The following is a 21,379-nucleotide window of genomic DNA, read 5'->3' on the forward strand; positions in this document are numbered from 1 at the left end:
TGTTCTACAGAAATCTCCCAGTAATATTGATGTTTGCATATAGATCGTGAGTAGTTTTTTACCTTAATCCATACGAAGGGGATTTGTGAATCTGAGTCACTCCCCTCACCCCACTAGGTGGGATATGACAAGGCTCAGGGAAGATCTTATAGAGGGCTTCTAGTACTTAAAGGGTCCCTACATGAAAGCTGGGGAGGGACTTTTTGTCAGGGGACTTAACGATAGGACAAGGGATAATAGTTTCAAACTGAAAAGAAAGAGTCGATCAAGATGAGATATTAGGAAGAAATTATTTACTGTAAGGGTGGTAAGACACTGTAACAGGCCTGCTCAGATAAACTGTGGATTCTTCCTCCCTGGAAGTGTTCAAGGCCAGACTGGATGGGGATTTGAGCACCTGATCTAGGTGAAGGTGTCCCCACCATGGCAGGAGGGCTGGAACTATTTGATTGTAAGGTCCCTTCTAATCCAAACCATTCTATGATTCCCTGAAACTAAAAGGCAAACAAATGGCTGGGTAGCTCTGCTACATCAACATCTCCCTTTTCAAACCTTGAATAAAATATGGATAATGAAAGAGGTCCCACACACGTTGTCTGGAAAATATGCTCTACAACCTCACTTGTGTGATTTAAATTATTTAGGCAGTTGACATCCCATTAACATTAACATGAGTGACCATGCAGGAATTGTCTCCATACAGGGGACAGAATTGCCTCACACCTGGTGACTTTTGAAATGATAAACTGTGTCACTCCATTTGGTGCTCAGTTCCTGAAGAAAAGGACATCAGTAACAGCAGCACTGACTTCAGTATAATGCTTGTGAACTTGAGCTTACAGAGGTTTAAAAAGGATTTTCTGAGTCATTTGGATCTGCCCTCCTTCCTAGTGGAAGACTGGAAGTTTTCTAGATAGTATCTAGTTAATAGAATAACATATGTTTTGTCATCTGCTGACCCGACAGGGATTCGCAAGAGGTCTGCTGCCTCCTGGGAGCTAAGATTCGAGGCATTGCAAGAGGGAGCCAGAGCTCATTAAAGATGCTGACTACTGCTCACACTCACTCTTCCATACTGGCATGAATGACACTATGTGCCAGAACCTGGGCAGAATCAAGAGAGACTGTAGAGCTTTGGGGGTCCAAGTGAAAAACAGTGGTGCCCAACTTACCTTTTTCTTCATTTAGCATTAAGAGGAAAGGGGGCTGTCAGAAATAGATGCATAATGAATATCGGCTCCTGGCCACGTGGCTGGTGCTGTCATGGTTTAGATTTTTATGACAATGGTTCACTATTGTAATCTGTTAGGGAGAGATGGAATATACCTGTCTCAAAGAGGTAAGGGAATCTTTGGCAGCAGGCTAGCCAGCTTGGTGAGACAAGCTTTAAACTGAAAGGGTCAGGGGGTGGGGCTCAAGATGGCAATGTTCATGCCGTACTTGACTTTAGCAAGGCTTTTTACACTCTCTCCCACGATATCCTCATAGGCAAGTTCAGGAAGCATGCGTCAGAAGAGATGGATTGTGAACTGGCTAAACAACAGAGCTCAGAGGGTCATGATCAATGGTGCAGAGTCCAGTTGGAGACCTGTAAAAAGTGATGTTCCCCAGTGGTCAGTATTGGGTCTGGTCTTGTTCAACATACTTATCAATAACCAAGTTTGCTGATGATGCAAAGCTTGGAGGAGTGGCTGGGCACACCAGAAGATTCTGCCACTATTCAGCAAGGACTTGACAGGCTGGAAAGTTGGGCAGAGGTGAACCTCATGAAGTTCAACAAGGGCAAATGTAGAGTCTTGCATCTGGGGAGGAATAACTACATGCGTCAGTACAGGTCAGAGGCTGACCTGCTGGAAAGTGGCTCAGCAGAGAAGGACTTTGGAGGCCTGGTGGAAAAGTTCACTATAAGGCAGCAATGTGCCCTTCTGGCCAAGAAGGCAAATGATGTTCTGGAGTGCATTAAGAAGAGTATAGCCAGCAGAGCAAGGAAGGTTCTCCTCCCATTTTACTGTGCCTTGGTGAAGCCACACCTGGAATATTGTGTCCAGTTGTAGGCTGCCCAGTTTAAAAGAGTTGTGGGCTACCCAATTTAAGAGAGAAAGAGAGTTACTGGAGAGAGTCCAATATCAAGAGAATGTGGATGGTCTCTTCTAAGTGGTGCCCAGTGACAGTACAAAGGGAGTCAGGAACAAACTAGAACATAGGAGGTTTCACTTGGAACATAAGGAATCTTTACTTTGTGGCTGAAGGAGCACTGGAACAGGCTTCACAGAGAGGTGGTGGAGTCGCCTTTTCTGGAGACTTTCAAAAGCCACCTGGACACGTTCCTGTGCAACCTGATCTAGGTATATATATTAGCGGGGGGGTGGGGTGGACTAGATGTTCTCCAGACGTTCCTTCCAACCCCTACCATTGTATGATTCTATGTTGTTTCTTGTTTATCTAAAAAGAAGGCTCTGTGCACATTCAGCAAAATCTCCCTTTCCTCTCTATTGTTTTTCTCCCCCAATTTGGGGGCCATTGGGTGATGAATGAAGGCACAAACCCTGTTGTCATATAGCAACGAGATTCCAGAAATGCAGAGAGCAGAGAATCTCAGAAGTCCTCTCCGAAGTCCTGTATTTCTGCATTGTAAAAACTCTAGCATTACAGAGTCTCAGAGACCCACTTACAGAAGTCCCAGAAGCCCTTTACAGATGAGCAGCTAACAGAAGCATATCCTAAGCATATCCTAAGCATATCCCTCTCAGCATCCATACACCAAAGCCCTTGCCAGAGGAAGTAGCAAACAGAAGCAGAAGTCCCTAGCAGCCCTAGACCAAGCCGTTCCTAACCCAGAATAACTATTGGTCAGAGCGGCTGTTTCTTACACTCTTCGTTATCAGCCCTTAACCAGCAAAGTACAACCACATATATAAGCTAAAATCTTTTCCCAATAAGAGGTGTCAGCATGTCGAGGAGGTGGCTTCTGCAGCGTGTTCCAGTCAAAGGGTGCCAATGTGAAGATGTTCTTGGCAGGGTCTAGAGTGTCTAGATTTCCTACTTGTGTCTTTGAAACTTGTTCACAGAAGAAAAAAATATTATTCCTGCCTTATGTAATTTAAAAGAGGCATTGAAATTACTTTACTTTGTTAATAACGTCAGCTCCAACGACTGGTTAAACTGTACCCTGAGATGTACATGCAGCTGTCTCTGAATTCCAATGCCAGAGTGCTTAAGAAAATTATTACTTTTTCTTGCTTTGTATCCCTTTCTGTTGCTATGTATTTCATCAGACATGAACAAACTTTTAAGTGTTCTTATATTAGCATTCACAAGTATTAGTGTTTATTGCACTACACAATTATTACAATATTGCAGATGTTTATAGTTCATAAATATAACAGTCTACAACATAAAATTCTCAAAATAGTGTAAATCACAAATTTTTACATAATGAGTATGTTGAGCATAATGGACATGCTGGGAGAATGCATTCTACTTTGATAATATTTGTTTGTATGTCCTTTTAAGGGTACTACATGTATATAGAGGCATCCAACATGGTCTATGGACAGAGAGCATACCTGATTTCAAGATCACTAAGAGGAACCTCTGGAAAACAGTGCTTGACATTTTTCTATCACATGTATGGAGCTGGAACTGGATTATTAAGTGTTTATCTAAAAAAGGAAGGTGATGATGAAGAGATTCCTTTGTGGAGGAGAACAGGGGAACAAAGCATCTCATGGCTCAGGGGAGTGATAGAATATCAAAGTGACAGAAACTACCAGGTAAGAAAAAACAAAAGCAGTCAAAATGGACTGTTGAACTAAACTGTGTGCTAGAAAGCAAGTTTTTGGTAGAATTAAAAATAAATAAATTAATGTTTAGAAGTTGGTAGCATCGAATGGACACCTGAACATGCTGAACATGTAATTTCTTATGAATGAAGATAGGGAGAAAATTATTAAAGATGTGAACATGCTGCAAGTTTGGAAAAAACCCATATATGTTTTAATATAATTTAAATGCTGTTTTCTCATAATTTCCTGTCAGTAGTGGTGACTTTTTGTTATTTGGATCAATTTATTTGGATGCAATTTCTTTCAGCTGTCTAAAGCCCTGTCTAGATTTTACATAACCACTAAGCTGTGATAAAATGCCTGCTTCTTGCAGCAGGATGATCTTTCTGAGGTGGCACCAATGGAAGGGGATGATGCGAAGCCAGAGCTCTGCCTTTAGTTTCTAGAGTGCCATCCTTTCAGTATTGCCAGAGACAAAGCCAGCTACAGTTTCTCTGTCAGAGGAAGGAGACGTTGCTGTTGACAGAAACAGCACTGGGCATAAAATAGCACTGATCCCTAACCAAAGATGTTGTGTGGATTTTTTAATCACTTTGCTGTAAGACTCTGGAAATTAATTAGGGAGAGAAAAAAACCCAAAACAACACAACAACAAAACCCAACCAAAAAAACCACAAACAAACAAACAAACACTGCCCCCCCCCCCCCCAAAAAAAAAAAAACCAAACCAAAAAACCAAAAAAACCCCAACAACAAATAACTAAGAAAGCTTTTATTGAAAAGTAAATTTAGCTTCATCAGCAGGACCACAGCGTAATATTGTTGACATGCCTCTGTATGTGGGCAGCACTGACCAACACATTTGGGCTGAAAAGCAAGAGAGAAATGCCACATCACTAGAGAAAATTTTTCTGTGATCTATAGCCCATGGCAATTTCTTGAAAAATCCTGTGAGAGCAAGTTGCCTCCTTGGGCATAGCAAAATCCAGTTTCTCTGACCAAGGCAGTCAGTCCACTAATGAAGCACCTAAGTTTCTTTCCAGTAAGCAGACTTTCAGGACACTCTACATCCTTGAACAGACTGCATGAGGTTTTGTTGTTGTTGTTTGGGGTTTTTTTTGTTTTAGTTCTTTCTCATGTAGGATTCATAAAAAGCTGTGTCTTACCTTCACAGATTATTGTTGAGGCAATCCGTGGTGTATCAATCAGAAGTGACACTGCTATTGATGATATTCTGTTCCAGGCAGGACCATGTTTAGGTAAGTTTAAACATACCTTGTTTCTCTTAGGAGACACCCAGCAACTCACAGTGATTTTTGTAATTAGACAAGCAATGCTTCTTCCCTTGAATCCCCACTGAATGGATCTGAATTTAGAATGCTGCTTGGTTAGCGCAGAATTTTTCCTAATAAGATGCAAGACCATTCCCAGGATCTGGACTAGTAAAGGTGCTCAATCTGGCATGGTAGCTACATTTTGTCCTATACATTCTTATGTACAATTAAAGCAAAAATAATTGAATTATTCCCCGCTTTTTTGTATTCTAGAAGTGGAAGAAATTCAACTGTCATCAGGTTATCCTGACAGCTTAAATGAAATTGAGTATTAAATACAGTCCTGCTGGAAGGAATGAAGATTTGTATGCAAGAAACTGCACAAAGTGCCTATTTTAAAATATTTTTGAAGTAAATCCTGGACTGGTTTGAATATGCACCAATGTATAGGAAGAACTCAGAGCACTCATGTTCCTCACCTTTGCAATGAAATTAATGACTCAGGGCTTCTTAGACTCTTCTTTAACAATACTTTTTCTCTTTTGCATGCTGTATCAGTTATTATATAAAGGCACAGATCATGAATGCATTTTTTTTTAACCATTCTGATATATAGGTAAAAAGAGGAAAGTAAAAGTGCACAGTTAAAATTCTATATTGTGTTGTCTTAATCTGCATTCAGTGAATGTTTTGTGTTGGGTACAGAATGGATTTTTGTTAAGGAATTTAAGACTAAACAAAAAAAGAGTTTTAGATACTAATAACAACTTACAGGTTAAGTGCATTCATGATGACAAATCTCTCTGGGAGACTCAACACTTCAGGCAATTTTTTTGCTTTTGTATTCTTTTGCTGTAACAAATATATTTGTCATCCTTGCCAATAACAAACTCACTTTTTATGTTTCAGTATAATTCAGTGCAAGCTGCTGACATTTTGAACTATAGGAAAGGAAACAGTTTGCAGATTTCTGGCATACAAGTCATGTTTGCTTGGGGATATGTTAATAAATCAGTTTGTACACTCACAGAGAATGTGTGTATATTTTACCCAACCATAGATGTCTTGCATTTATATGAATAGGTAATTAAATTCAAACAACTTGTTAGTTTTTAAGATCTTATATGTTTGTATGTGAGGCTTTATTTTGAAATTGTTAACTTCCTAATAAAATAGAACTTTAAAAATAATCTGAATCCTCTGCTCTAGAGTTTATGTGCTAACAAATTCTGGGAAAACCAAAAATCTTCAGCAGTCTCTAGTAGGAATATGTTGAAATGGTTCCTTAATCTACCACCTCCTTCTCTTTTGTCTGGAAGTCACTGTCACTCAATGAGCCCAACTCTACCCTTTTGGTCTGCAGGATTGAGACATAACTACTTTAGGAGACTAAGATTTTTATTAAGTAAAACGTGGCTAACAAATAAACCAACCGATATTCTAACTAATAGACACAACACCATTATTAATTTACAATTATATAATTTTTGCACTCTAATGCACAGCTATTACAAAGCTATTATCACAAGTCTTATGAACTACATTATCTCAATTTAAGTACCCTTCCCCTTTCCCCATACTATGTAGCAATAGGGTGCATTTCTATGCTGCTTTATTCTTGTACACCAAGTATTCTGGACGTAGACTTGGTAGTGTCCAGTGAGTTACCCAAAGTGGCTGTCCAATGTCCTTGTGAGCTTGTTTGGGTGTGCAGGTCAGTTTTATTACTATGTGTGTGCATATGCATTCATGCTGGACAATAATTGTAATGGATCTTAAATCTTCCTCCATTTCCTCCCCCCCCACCCCGTATCAGGAACAACATTTTTACTGCTCTCATACTCCCCTTCATATAAACTCCCCTCAAATAAGCAACCTGCCTTAAATTAATTTTTCCTCATTGGTCCCAGTTCTGCTACAACCATCCTCATGCTGTTACAATGTCTCACGGCAGTCTCAGTCTTTGCAGGGGTATTGCTGGTAACAGTTGCTAGGTACAGGTGGCTTTGCAAGTTCCCTACATGTCAAGTATCTGGCTCATACTGGGAAAATACTCTCTTTGTAAACTTTATAGGAAAATATCGCTCTAGTTATGTCTCAATTCCTTTACATAATTTCACTTAAGCACAGGCAGTTTCTTATTTCTCTTTCACCAGTTTCAATGAGTCTGCTGGTCCCTCATTGCAGCTTTGCCTAGTTATGAGGCCTTGTGCTCTAGCAGGAACCACTGGCCTGAAAAAAAAAAACACAAAACCAAACAAAATAAATGACGGCATCTGCAGCAGTCTCAGTGACTCTGATGCACGCCCAGCAGTCAAAGTGCTAAAATTACACATGCGTTGCTTTAGGGTATTTTTTAAAGGACATGTTCCTAGAGACTTCCTGATCTCAGAAGTAACACAGGTGAAACACGTTTTTCCTGTTGCCTTGATAAAAATTAAGAAAAAGTAAACAAAATGAGACAGCTGCTGGAATATGGAAACAAGAACTCGCCCCCCCGGCCCCGAAGCCTGTTCCCATGGAGGGGGACGGAGGACAGCCAGAAGGCGCGCACCTCTGAAGCACGGCCCCCAACTGCTCGGCTGTGCTGCCACCTAGTGGGAAAGCCTCGCGGTAGCGATCAGTGACAGCGGACAGGCTTCGAAACCTGCACTCCCGAGGCCTGCCCAGTGCGCTCTGGGCTGGGGCCTCCGAGACGCATGCTAGACAGGAGTCCTGGCCTCTTTTCTGAATGGTCAGCACTGGGGGGACCGCCTCCGGGGACGCGGCGCAGACACCGGGGCCTATCCTTCCGTAGCATTCCGCAGGGAGGTGCGGCTTGCGAGGCGGGAACCAATTCCTCTCGCCGGCCGGGCCGGGTCCAGGCCGCGCCTCACGCGCGCTAGGCCCTGCGGCTACCTGAGCAGCAGGGAACACGAACACAGCAGGCCCCTGCTGCCTCGTGGCCCGAAACCGAAAACATCGAGTCCGAGTCAGCCTCGCGCCCGTCGTCTCTCCAGCACGGCGCACCGCGAGCCGGCGAAAAGCTGACTCGTAGCTCAGTCCCGCCCTGTGACCCAATGAGCGCCCTCTTTTCCTGCCCGCCCTTTGCCGCTCGCCAATGAGAGCGAGGCGCGGGGCGTGTCCCCACCTTGAGGGGTTGAGTGCGGGCAGAGGGGAGGAAGATGGCGGGGGCGACTATGGGCAAATGCCGCCCTGGCGCTTCTCAGCTAGGCACTGGTGGCCGACAGCGGGCTGTGAAGAGCGCTGTGGCGCGGCCACGCTTCGTCGAGGGCTCAATTGTCAGGATCTTCATGGAGAACTTTCTGTAAGTGAGTGGTGGGCGTTTTTTTCCTCCCAGGTGGCGGCGGCCCAGCGGCCGCCATTGGTCTCGGGGAGCCTGCGGGCGGATGTGGGACTGGGAAGTTGGCGGCTGAGCCAGGAGGGCCAAACCTGGAGCGTCAAGCTGGCAAGCTACGGACGTTCTCGTTGTGGTTGCTCCCCGCCGTGGTGCACGGAGCGAGGAGACGACTCTTGACAGGGGACCATAATAAGGTCTTGGGTACCCAGGCTGTAAGAGGGAGCGCGCGAAGCATTTTTTTTTCCTCCTGGAAGGTGATGCATTGCTCAGAGAGGGGAGGGGCCCTGCTCTTGGAGTTAAGTGTCCCACAGATTCTTAATGCAGTTTTGTGGGGATGCGTTGTCCACTGGTGGTTGTGTCGGCCCGGCTTTCCCTAAGGCAGTGACGCCTGTAGTCCATGTCAGCCTATGCGTGCGTGTTTTTTTTTTTCTCTTTGTTAAGTGATTGTCAAGCAGTGGAGGAGGGGAGAGTGCGGGAAATGTGCACAGGTCAGCGAGGGCAGGCCTTGGGAGCCATTAGGATGAAGTATCTGTGGTTGTGTTGCATATGCTTTCCCCAGCTTCCGTGCATTGGGAATACTATTCTGTTTAGAGCTATTGTAGTTATTAGTAGAAGCTTTCAGGCCGCCTTCTTACAGCAGGTTTGCTGAGAGTTGCAGGTCAACTGAGTACCATAGTTCGTGGGTCATGCTAAAGTGAAGCTTCAAGCATAGTAGGTTCAGCTTCAGCATTAAGGGTTCAAATACCTTCTCTTCCTGAAGTATATGGGTTGTGTCTTACTAAATCGTTTGTGTTTGTTCTTTGGTCTTAGTGTCTCAGTTTCTTCTCTGTGTTTGGTGAAGTGCAGGATCAGAACGCTGAATGATTTGGGGTGTTACTGATCCTGACAATACTGATGGTTTGTCTTGAATTTGTGTGTTAGGGCTTGGTTTCTTTCTGTAATTACTATTGCAGTAGGCATGCTGGATGCACATGATGAAAGATATGTAATAAAATTTATGAAAAAGTAAATCACTGATAACAGGTTAGTGTTTTAGGTTCTTGTGACTCAAGAAACCTACTGCAGGGTGTGTCAATGTGGACTTCCACATTGCAGAGCTTAAGACCCAAGTACGTTGTACAGGTTGCATGAGTGGAATCTCCTGTGACTGTGGTGCTTCGGGCAGATGGAATTAAATGGTACAGCCTTGACTGAACTCTATTTTCTGCCTTTTTTAATACATGAAATAACACAATGTCAGTATAAATTGTTGTTATGTGGATAGATGTCATTTGTTACATATGTAACATATATATATGTATATTGGTCTTGAAGAAAATTGGTCAGTACAGGCTGGGACAGGATGAGCAAGAGCAGCCCTGTTAAAAAGTACTTGGGGGTACTGATGGACAAGAAGCTGGGCATGAGTCAACAATGTGCACTTGCCGCCCAGAAGGCAAATCGTGTCTTGGCCTGCATCACAAAAAGAGCCACTCTGCTCTGGTGAGATGTCACTTGAAGTACTGTGTTCAGCTCTGGGTCCCTCAACACCAGAAGAGACATGGACATGCTGGAGCAGGTCCAGAGGAGGGCCACCAAGATGATCAGAGGACTGGAGCACCTCTCTTATGAAGACAGGCTGAAAGAATTGCGGATGTTCAGACTGGAGAAGAGAAGGCTTCAAGGAGACCTTGTAACTACTTTTCAGTATCTGAAGCGGACCTACAGGAAGGCTGAGGAAGAACTATTTAGAAGATGTAATGACAGGACAAGGGGCAGTGGTTTTAAACTGGAGCAGGGTAGATTGACACAGGCAGGAAGTTCTTTACAATGAGAGTGGTAAGATACTGGAAAAGGATACCCAGAGACATGGTTCGGGCACATCCCTGGAGACATTTGAGATACGTGACCCTGGGCAGCCTGATCTAGTTGGATGCATCCCTTCTCACTGCAGGGGTGTTGGGCAAGATGACCTCGCAGTCCTTTCTAACCTGATGAAGTCTGTGAATCTGTAAGTACATTGGTTAGTAGGAAAGTATTCCACAGTGTTTTATTGTACTTTTGTCTGTGATCATATTAAAAAAACCCTAGGATTTAGTCTAGATTTGATAAAATTAACTGTTATATAATCAGAATAGTTTTAAGGTACTTGTTTTTTAAGGTGATACAGTGCTTATATAAGGTTCAAAAAATGATTGTGTTTCAGAACATATGATAACTGTGAAGTACATCCAGGACCCAATCTGAACATGATTGTGGGTGCTAATGGGACAGGAAAGTCAAGCATTATATGTGCCATTTGCTTGGGACTGGCTGGAAAACCTTCTTTCATAGGGCGAGCTGATAAGGTAACTATGAGCTTTTGTGGTTTTGTTTGTTTTTTTTCTTTTTTTCATGTTTAATCTGAATTTCATCAAGAGCACTGTCTGCTGGGGGCAGGGTATGTGAACCAAGCAAACTGGAACAAAAGGGCTGAAGCCCAGTTGGAAACTGGGGAAGTAACACAAAAAAGACTCCATTCTTGCTTTCTTTTTATTAAGTGCAAGGTGTCTAAATTGTAGACTAACCTGTAGACTGGCCAGGCAAAGGCTTTAACCAAAGGACTTTTTTCTTGACTACTTTTTGACTTGGTAGAGTTATGAAGTGGCAATTCTTGAAATTCTTGAAACTCCAGACCAGTCAGCCTGACCTCAGTGCCAGGGAAAGTGATGGAACAGATTATCCTGGCAGCAATAACTGTGCACCTGAAGGATGGCCAAGGGCTCAGGTCCAGCCAACATGGCTTCAGGGCAGGTCCTGCCTCTCCAACCTGATCTCCTTCTATGATCAGGTGACCCCTCTGGTGGACGTGGGCAGGCCTGTGGATGTGGTCTACCTGGACTTCAGCAAGGCCTTTGACACCGTCCCCCACAGTAAACTGCTGGCTAAGCTGTCAGCTCGTGGTTTGGACCGCAACACTCTGTGCGGGGTTAGGAACTGGCTGGAGGGCCGAGCCCAGAGAGTGGTGGTGAATGGTGCCGCATCCAGCTGGCGGCCAGTCACCAGTGGCGTCCCCCAGGGATCAGTGCTGGGCCCCATCCTCTTTAACATCTTCATTGATGATCTGGATGAGGGGGTTGAGTCAGTCATCAGCAAGTTTGCAGATGACACCAAGTTGGGAACAGATGTTAGTCTGTTAGAGGGTAGAAAGGCTCTGCAGAGGGACCTCGACCGACTGGGCAGATGGGCAGAGTCTAACGGGATGGCATTTAACAAGGTCAAGTGCCGGGTGCTGCACTTTGGCCACGGCAACCCCGTGCAGAGCTACAGGCTGGGGTCAGAGTGGCTGGAGAGCTGCCAAACAGAGAGGGACCTGGGGGTGCTGATTGACAGGCGCCTAAACATGAGCCAGCAGTGTGCCCAGGTGGCCAAGAGGGCCAATGGCATCCTGGCCTGTATTAGGAATAGTGTGGCCAGCAGGAGCAGGGAGGTCATTGTGCTCCTGTATTCTGCATTGGTTAGGCCACACCTTGAGTCCTGTGTCCAGTTCCGGGCCCCTCAGTTTAAGAAGGACATTGAAACACATGAACATGTCCAGAGAAGGGCAACAAGGCTGGTGAGAGGCCTTGAGCACAAGCCCTATGAGGAGAGGCTGAGGGAGCTGGGATTGTTTAGCCTGGAGAAGAGAAGGGTGACCTCATTGCCCTCTACAATTACCTGAAAGGTGGTTGTAGCCAGGAGGGGGTTGGTCTCTTCTCCCAGGCAACCAGCACCAGAACGAGAGGACACAGTCTCAAGCTGCACCAGGGGAGGTTTAGACTTGAAGTGAGGAGAAAGTTCTTCACTGAGCGAGTCATTTGTCATTGGAATGGGCTGCCCGGGGAGGTGGTGGAGTCACCATCCCTGGAGGTGTTCAAGGGGAGATTGGACGTGGCACTTGGTGCCATGGTCTAGTCGTGAGGTCTGTTGGGACAGGTTGGACTTGATGATCCTAGGGGTCTCTTCCAACCTTAGTTATACTGTGATACTGTGAATTGTACTGCAACCTGAGCACACAAGAGGTTATATTTAAAGATGTCTGAGCCTTCACAGTAGGGTAGGAAAATGCCACCTAGTTGGTAAGTAACATTTGTTCAAAAATACCAACAAAAGGGGAAACAATTTTTTAAAAGGTATTACATTTCCAAGTATATAGAAGTTAGAGAAATAACATACCTGTTATGTGCCTGAGAAATTACCTGAAACTGTGGAGCCACCAACTGTGACTTAAATAGAAGTGTGATTATTTTGGCTATTTTCAGTTTTTTTGCTCCCAAGAGATCATGTGTTGCCATTACAGTAGAGTACAGTAGTACTGTACAGTAGTACAGTATTACGCTTTGCCCTTGCTTTTGTTGCCATTCTGGTTGGATGGAATATGTTTAAGTAGATCTTTGTAGCACTGAATCTGCGTACCTAAATGATTGTACTTATCCTCTAGTTGCAGCTTAGACTTGAGCAAATGTAAATATGGAAATTGAGTGTATACCAGCACTATGTGTTGGTATTTTCATTGGCTTTTCGTGTTTGTATAATTTTATACTGTTAGAATTGGCAGTTTTATTAGCACAGATATTTGGCAGTGTGTTTCATTTGTATTGCTTTGTGCCCTGAATTCATGAGAACTTTCTTCTCTCTGTCAATCTGCCGATTATAAATTTGTTCAGTTTTGGAGGCTACAGCTAATTAGAAATTGTTAATCTGCAGAGGAAATTTTAATGCTGCCCGTTTAAAAGGAAGATGATAATATCTTTCTTTAGTAAATACATAGCCAAAATATATTTTAGATTGTAATCATAAATTTTCATAAAGAATCCCAATGTTAGTTTGCAATAATAACATATAATTATATTTTGTAGGTTGGTCTCTTTGTAAAGCAGGGATGCTTGAAAGGTGTAGTAGAAATTGAACTGTAAGTATCAAAATTATATTTCCTTGTGCATTTTTAATGAGATTATTTTCCTGCTGCAGTCATTGACAAAGTTGTGGGGGGAAAAAATCTAGCATACAGAGGTCCTTCTTTAAGCTTGGTTTGTTTTACCTTTTTTTTTTTAAACCAGGACTTCAGGGTTTTAAGGTTAAGTAATTATTATGCAAGAAATAAGCAGTGCTGGTCTTGCTTTTTGTTTTTGTAGCATTTTACCTTGTCTTGATACACAAATTGTGTAAACAAAGATTAATATGTATGGTGTGTTTAGTTTATTATTACATGTGAGGTTTAAGTGATTCAGATACAGTCAGTACTGCCATCATAACATAGTAGTTGGAAGTTACTTTTTAAAAAGAAAATAAGAAGATAAGACAAGTACAAATTTTGTAATCAAATGTTCTGCCTACACTTACACTGCTGATATGCTCCTCTGCAGTCTTACTGAAAACATCACATGTGGAAACAAAAGAAGGCAAAATAGATCTGGCTAATTCCTGCTACTTCAGTCTTCTTGTTAAGCTTTTGCAAAACAGAGCAACTGGAACAATGGAAAATCATTTTACTGTATAAAATTCCATAAGTAGCTGGTGATTTACAGGACAGTATTACATGCTCCCTTTGATTTTGCTTGTTTGGTTTGTTTGATTTGCAACTAAAGGGAGACTACCCAAATACTTCCTAAATAGGTGAGTTTTTATGGAGATCTTAAAATGAAGCTGCAAAAGCATGGGTCGTTTTGATAAAGCCTTAACGTGATCTGTATACCTGAACTAAATCAAACGTAGTGTTAATCAACTGATCCAAACCCTGGTTTAATTTGTATAACCATTGGCCACCCTGATGAGATCATAAAAGACAAAAATTATGTTAAGGAAAAACAATATACTTGAATAGGTCTTTGAAAGAATCCTATCCACTTCTGTTCTTGTGGTAGTGATCAAAAGAGACTTTCTTTGGAGACTGACAAGGCAGTGGGTCAGCATCCTGGCTTAACACAGACCCCTCTCACAAGCCCTCTCCTCTCCCCCAGATTGATGGGGGAGGTAGAGCTGTTAGCTGAGATAAAGTCAATTTACTGCTCTGTTGCAGGGGTCTTAGATTACACAAAAGAAAGCAGGAAAGAAAAAGGTATGTGAACTGAGCAAACTGGAACAAAAGGGCTGAAGCCCAGGTGGAAACTGGGAACGAAACACAAAAAACCCAGCAAGGGAAAATTATAAACTACAGAATATATTACAGGTCCCATAAACTCTGGCCAACCCCTTTCCTGTCATACACTGTGCACAACGTCAGCATGGTGTAGAATATATGATCTGGCTTGCTCTGTTGCTCTGTGCCACTTTGGGCAGGTAGCCCTGTCCCTCGTCCCTCCTAGTGGGGCTTAAACCAATACAGCCAGGAAGTAGGATGTGTTTCCTGTAAACAGTGTGATTGTTTCAACATAGATACATCCTTGTATTACTTTGAAGTGTGAAGGGACACTTGCAGTGTGTGAAAACTTAGCATTTTTACTGTAGAAGTTGCATTGTAACTCAGTCCTTTGTCTAACTCATAGAAAATATTGAAATGCAGCATACAGGGTAGGAGAACAGCAGTGGAGAAGATTGCTTTTTGACAAGTATTTTAAAATTTGATGATAAGCATGTACTGTGTTGGTTGAATTTGGCCCATGGGATTGTAACTAAAATCGAGACTTAAAGTAGTAAAAAGACCTTAATATGGTAACAGAAAGAAGCATGTTACATGGATATAGTGGCATTGAGTGCACCCTAAGCAAGTTTGCTGACAACAGCAAGCTGTGTGGCATGGCTGACATGCTGAAGGGAAGGGATGCCATCCAGAGGGATCTTGACAGCCTGGAGAGGTGGGCCCAAGCCGAACTCATGAAGTTCAGCAAGACCAAGTGCAAGGTTAGGGCATTGCCCGTCTGGGTTAGGGCAAACCTAAACACTAATATGGGCTGGGCAGTGACTGGCTTGAGAGCAGCCTTGAAGAAAAGGACTTGGTGCTCGTAGATGAGAAGCTCAACATGAGCCACCAGTGTGCAGTTGCAGCCTGGACAGCCAATCGCATCCTGGGCTGCGTCAAGAGAAGCATAGCCAGCAGGTTGAAGGAGATGATTCTGCCCCTCTTTCCATTCTGGTGAGACCCACCTTGAGTACTGCATGCAGTTCTGGAGCCCCTGTTACAGGAAGATATGGACGTGCTGGAATGTGACCAGAGAAGGGCCACAAGGTCAGAGGGCTGGAGCACCTCTCCTATGGAGACAGACTGAGAGAGCTTGGGCTATTCAGTGTGGAGAGAAGGCTCCCAGGAGACCTTACTATGGCCTTATAGTATCTTAAGGGGGCCTACAAGACAGCTCTGAGGGACTTTTTAGGATGTCAGGTAGTGATAGGACTAGGGGGAATGGAGCAAAACTAGAAGTGGGGTAGATTCAGATTAGACTTTAGGAAGAAGTTCTTCACCATGAGGGTGTTGAGACACTGCAACAGGTTGCCCAGGGAGGTGGTGGAAGGCCCATCCCTGAAAGTTTTTAAGGTCAGGCTGGATGGGGCTCTGAGCAACCTGTGAGGTGTCACTGCCCATGGTGGAGGGGTTGGAGCTGGATGATCTTTGAGGTCCCTTCCAACCCTGACGATTCTATGTCTTTGTAGGCTTTTTTGAAAGAGGTCTGATTAACAAAATAGAGTAGCAGATATTTGTGAGAGAAGTCCATACAGTCTTCAAAATGTAGGCTCTTATCCTGGTGGCACTCTCTCCAAACACAGGAAGCTGTTGAATTACTCATTACTACTTTGACCCCTGTACTTGAACTTTTTCTGAAGTACACAGCCTCCAAATTGTTATGAACCCTCATCCTCCATCTGTAGTATGGTGACTGAATGGTCAGTTGGAAATTTTAAAATCAAGATGGTGACCAAAATGCCAAGAGTTTCTGAGTTACTGCTCATTTGTTATTGATGCATCTTAACCAGACTACATTTTTGAAGCTAAATGTTGAGCTAGAGAATCCAGTGGACAATTGATGCATCTTTGCTGATGTTTAAAAGCAGAAAATGAAGGCAAATTAGCCTTTTTCATACAGTGTAATACTATTTTTATTCCCAAATGGAATGTATATGCACAGCTTGTTGATGTAATACTGTACACTACTAAGTTTTTATTTTAAAGGAATAACATTGTACACCTCCTACATACCAGTTCTAAAACTTACTAAAAGTCATACAACGCTCCCCACTTTTATATAAACTATTCACATCTATAACACCTTTTAAATAGCTCACACTCCCAGCATGAGTTTGTCATTTATATAAGTAACTTCCTCTAAGATTTGCAGATATTCTTGCTGTTTTCTCCATGAGATTATCTCATGATTGAAGTACTGGACCTTTTCAGACACTTTAAATGTGAATCTGCTGCTACTGTCTGCGTTATTAAATATTTGGATACATAAAAGTTGTAATACTATAACTCTAATATACTTTGACACTTGGTAAACTCTGCATGTTCTCAAAACCATAAATGCTTTTTATTAATCAGATCTAAGGTACCCAACAATATCGTTATCACACGTGAGATTCAAGTGACAAACAACACATCATCATGGTTTATCAACAGAAAGCCAGTAACCCTGAAAACTGTAGAAGAGCAGATTGCATCCTTAAACATCCAAGTGGACAATTTGTGCCAGTTTCTTCCTCAGGTATGAATGAATTTTGGAAGGCGCTACAAAGGTAGTGCTGTGTTTCAAGATGAGTTTGTTACTTTCATAGCTTTTATAGCACTGAAGTAATTTAAAGGGACAGCACACGGAATAAAAGCAATGAGTTAGCTATACTGGTGCGATGGTGAAAGAAAGGAGGAACTGTGACCTTTAAGGCTTACTATTTGGATGGCTTTATACTTCTTGTCAGCTGATGCTGAAAGGAAAGCTGCTGCTGTTCCCTACAGTGCTGTTTGAGTCTCCACACTAACAGTGTTAGCTCTGTGTCCTGTCTGTGCTGCTGTAGGCATGTTACTAATCAACAAATCTGCAGGGAAAATTTTTAAACTCTTGAGATCTTGCCTTATCTGTACCTTTGGCTGGATGCTTCCTGTAGTTCTTCATGCCTGACTTTCTTAGTCTCTCTGTATTCACTTTCCTCTGGTTATGTCCAGTCAGTTCCTTAGGACTGGTTCCTGTACTTGGTAAGTGAGGGGGAGGAGTTGACTCTTTCTCAAAATAACCAAGAAACCAGTCCTAGCTGACTCTGCACGTAACAGCAGCCTACTACTAGAGCTTTTTTGGTAATGTTAGTGGTTCAACAGTTTCTTGAACTTAGTGCATGACTTGAAAATATTTAGAATCAAGTTACGCAAGAATAAAATCATCTTAATGTAAAATATCTCCTAAAGGGCAGACAAGATTAATGAATATTACAAGTGGTTTCCATATCTCAATCATATTAAGCATGTCAGGATTTCTGTGTAGATAACTAAGTTGCCTCACAATTGCACATTTACAGAAGTTAAGGCAAGCTCCTTCATAAGACTTCCCCTGTTCATGGGAATCATCAGGGATGGTAGCAACAGGAAGCTTTATCAGAGCCTAGCCAAATATGGGGTTATTGTTCTATTTAAGGAGAAGTGCATTCAAAAAAACGTGCCAACAAACAATAAAATTTAGAAAGCTAATATTGCACAAACAAATAATTCAGGGTGGTGAGGTTATATTTCCATTTGCATATTCACAATATTTGTTTAGAGTAAGAATTCATGCATACTCTGCAAACTTAAATTTTGCATTTAAAACTCTTTTTTCTTTAGTACATAAATGCCAATTCTGTTAATATTACTGTGTTGAAAATTTTGGATTATTTGCTCTCTGCCATTGCAGCAGTAGTAAGCACACCTTTTATTCCAGTCTTGGTTTTGAGCTGTTCCTCTGTCCTGGGCAGTAGCAATGCCCCAGAAATCCATGAGGAATTAGTTCGGGACCTGCTGAGCCACTTGGACGCCCACAAGTCCATGGGACCGGATGGGATCCATCCTAGGGTGCTAAGAGAGCTGGCAGATGAGCTGGCCAAGCCACTCTCCATCATTTTCCTCCAGTCCTGGCTCACTGGAGAGGTCCCAGATGACTGGAAACTGGCCAGTGTGGTCCCCATCCACAAGAAGGGACGGATGGAGGAACCTGGAAACTACAGGCCAGTCAGCCTGACCTCAGTGCCAGGGAAAGTGATGGAACAGATTATCCTGGCGCACCTGAAGGATGGCCAAGGGCTCAGGTCCAGCCAACATGGATTTAGGAAGGGCAGGTCCTGCCTCTCCAACCTGATCTCCTTCTATGATCAGGTGACCCCTCTGGTGGACATGGGCAGGCCTGTGGATGTGGTCTACCTGGACTTCAGCAAGGCCTTTGACACCGTCCCCCACAGCAAACTGCTGGCTAAGCTGTCAGCTCGTGGTTTGGACCACAACACTCTGTGCTGGGTTAGGAACTGGTTAGAGGGCCGAGCCCAGAGAGTGGTGGTGAATGGTGCCACATGCGGCTGGCGGCCAGTCACCAGTGTCGTCCCCCAGAGATCAGTGCTGGGCCCCATCCTCTTTAACATCTTCATTGATGATCTGGATGAGGGGGTTGAGTCAGTCATCAGCAAGTTTGCAGATGACACCAAGTTGGGAACAGATGTTAGTCCGTTAGAGGGTGGAAAGGCTCTGCAGAGGGACCTCGACCGACTGGACAGATGGGCAGAGTCCAATGGGATGGCATTTAACAAGGCCAAGTGCCGGGTGCTGCACTTTGGCCACGGCAACCCCATGCAGAGCTACAGGCTGGGGTCAGAGTGGCTGGAGAGCTGCCAAACAGAGAGGGACCTGGGGGTGCTGATTGACAGGCGCCTAAACATGAGCCAGCAGTGTGCCCAGGTGGCCAAGAGGGCCAATGGCATCCTGGCCTGTATTAGGAATAGTGTGGCCAGCAGGAGCAGGGAGGTCATTGTGCCCCTGTATTCTGCATTGGTTAGGCCACACCTTGAGTCCTGTGTCCAGTTCCGGGCCCCTCAGTTTAAGAAGGACATTGAGACACTTGAACGTGTCCAGAGAAGGGCAACAAGGCTGGGGAGAGGCCTTGAGCACAAGCCCTATGAGGAGAGGCTGAGGGAGCTGGGATTGTTTAGCCTGGAGAAGAGAAGGATCAGAGGTGACCTCATTGCCCTCTACAACTACCTGAAAGGTGGTTGTAGCCAGGAGGGGGTTGGTCCCTTCTCCCAGGCAACCAGCACCAGAACGAGAGGACACAGTCTCAAGCTGCACCAGGGGAGGTTTAGACTCGAAGTGAGGAGACAGTTCTTCACTGAGCAAGTCGTTCATCATTGGAATGGGCTGCCCAGGGAGGTGGTGGAGTCGCCGTCCCTGGAGGTGTTCAAGGGGAGATTGGACGTGGCACTTGGTGCCATGGTCTAGTTGTGAGGTCTGTTGGAACAGGTTGGACTTGATGATCCTTGGGGTCTCTTCCAACCTTAGTTACTGTGATACTGTGATACTGTAATGCTTCCTGATACACTTGGCTACCAGCCTTAGTATTAAATTCTGTGTGGTTTAACTTTTGAGTTAATAATAGCATTTTTACTGGGAAGGTGTAGCCCCAGCTGCCTGAGAACTGTACTAAATTGCCTTATTCAAAAGAATAATAGCCAATTCAAAAGTAATGAACCAACCCATGTCCTCAAAAAATGCCAACCAGCCAAGAGGAATTAAAATTTAAGCTTAAATAATCCCAGAACAACTCTCAGGAAAAACATGTATAAAATACTAAAAATGTTCAGGGAGGTTTGGCTCCTACCCTGTGTTGGTCATCCCATGCTTAACTATGCCAGACCTATATGGCATAGAGCTGAAAGTCAGGTGATATTTATAAGGAGTAACTTGTTCAATTTAAATCCAGTGTTACTGTATTGCACTGTTTTAACTAATACTGTATTTTTGTAACTTTTTTTGTGGTAGGACAGAGTTGGAGAATTTGCAAAACTGAGTAAGATTGAGTTGCTGGAAGCCACTGAAAAATCCATTGGTCCTCCAGAAATGTACCGATTTCACTGTGAACTGAAAAACTCAAGAGAAAAAGAAAGAGAACTGGAGGTAAACATGAACATTATAGAGATGGAGGGCTGTCACAGGAGGGAAATGAGCATAACAAAATTAATTGTGATGGAATTAGAAGGTGATACTTACAAAGTCTGTGGTAAGGTGGTGTTACCACACTCATCTCTCAGAATTCACTCACTCTGACAGTTACATGCTTGTAAGCACAGACTTGCGTGCAAGTTATCTGGATGCAAGAGGACAAGGGATGCCTGTTGTCAAGTGCTCATCACTTCCATGTGATTCTTGACTGACAACAACTCTTCTGGTCAGTTCCATAAACTGTGGATGAGATTGCTGCCAGCTACCTGTTATTTCACAATTTGGAATATTAGCATAGAGGAGAAGGGGCAGTGTATGCAGTGAGCTTCAACCTTGTTGCCATCCTGGTTTTAGGACACAGGGTCTTTCCTAGGCAGTTACTTGTCCTATGATCTTGTCAGAGTGCAGGCTGATTGATGGTTGGAAAACTAATGTCTTCCTTGTTACTGGTGGAAATGATGTCTTGGGAACAGTGTTCTGAGAACAGTGTGTCCTTGGCCATACTGTCACTTTAATCCTTTATTCTGCTGTTTATTCTTGTGCTTGAGTGCACACATGTCAATTTATACGTACTGCATTCACATAGCAACCACAGGCTTCTGCTGTGAAACTGTACAAGATCTTTTGCAGCCATTTTTGCTATTTGTATTTATCAAAGCTAGTTACAGTAATTTAGAAACACTAATTTATGGAGGCTTGAGCTGTTGGGAGCAACTTCCTGAGAAAATAAAATACCTTCTTCAGATTAAGATTTCTGTTTACATTAGGTTTGTTTTTACAGAAAGCTCGAGAACAATTCCTTGTTGGGTTGTTCCTCTCTAATTACTGCTGTACTAAAATGTCCTCTCTAGTGTTGAATTTCTGCTTTAATGTGCAAGACAGGTGT

The 21,379-nt window shown here is 43.4% G+C and overlaps 2 protein-coding genes across 2 annotated transcripts in view; both read left to right on the plus strand.

Moving 5' to 3' along the window:
• MAMDC2 (MAM domain containing 2) overlaps nt 1-5,811 on the plus strand; it is a 70,529-nt gene extending 64,718 nt beyond the window's left edge. The window contains exons 11-13 of the mRNA XM_009905387.2: nt 3,514-3,773; nt 4,960-5,044; nt 5,333-5,811. Coding sequence (XP_009903689.2) covers nt 3,514-3,773; nt 4,960-5,044; nt 5,333-5,394 — 407 coding nt within the window. The 3' untranslated portion in view covers nt 5,395-5,811. The remainder of the gene's footprint in view (nt 1-3,513; nt 3,774-4,959; nt 5,045-5,332) is intronic.
• A 3,662-nt stretch (nt 5,812-9,473) lies between these two features.
• Nucleotides 9,474-21,379, plus strand: part of SMC5 (structural maintenance of chromosomes 5) — a 74,764-nt gene continuing 62,858 nt past the window's right edge. The window contains exons 1-5 of the mRNA XM_054177766.1: nt 9,474-9,508; nt 10,585-10,726; nt 13,256-13,308; nt 16,870-17,032; nt 20,314-20,448. Coding sequence (XP_054033741.1) covers nt 9,474-9,508; nt 10,585-10,726; nt 13,256-13,308; nt 16,870-17,032; nt 20,314-20,448 — 528 coding nt within the window. The remainder of the gene's footprint in view (nt 9,509-10,584; nt 10,727-13,255; nt 13,309-16,869; nt 17,033-20,313; nt 20,449-21,379) is intronic.

Source organism: Dryobates pubescens, chromosome Z, assembly GCF_014839835.1.
Source record: "Dryobates pubescens isolate bDryPub1 chromosome Z, bDryPub1.pri, whole genome shotgun sequence".
Taxonomy (NCBI): domain Eukaryota; kingdom Metazoa; phylum Chordata; class Aves; order Piciformes; family Picidae; genus Dryobates; species Dryobates pubescens.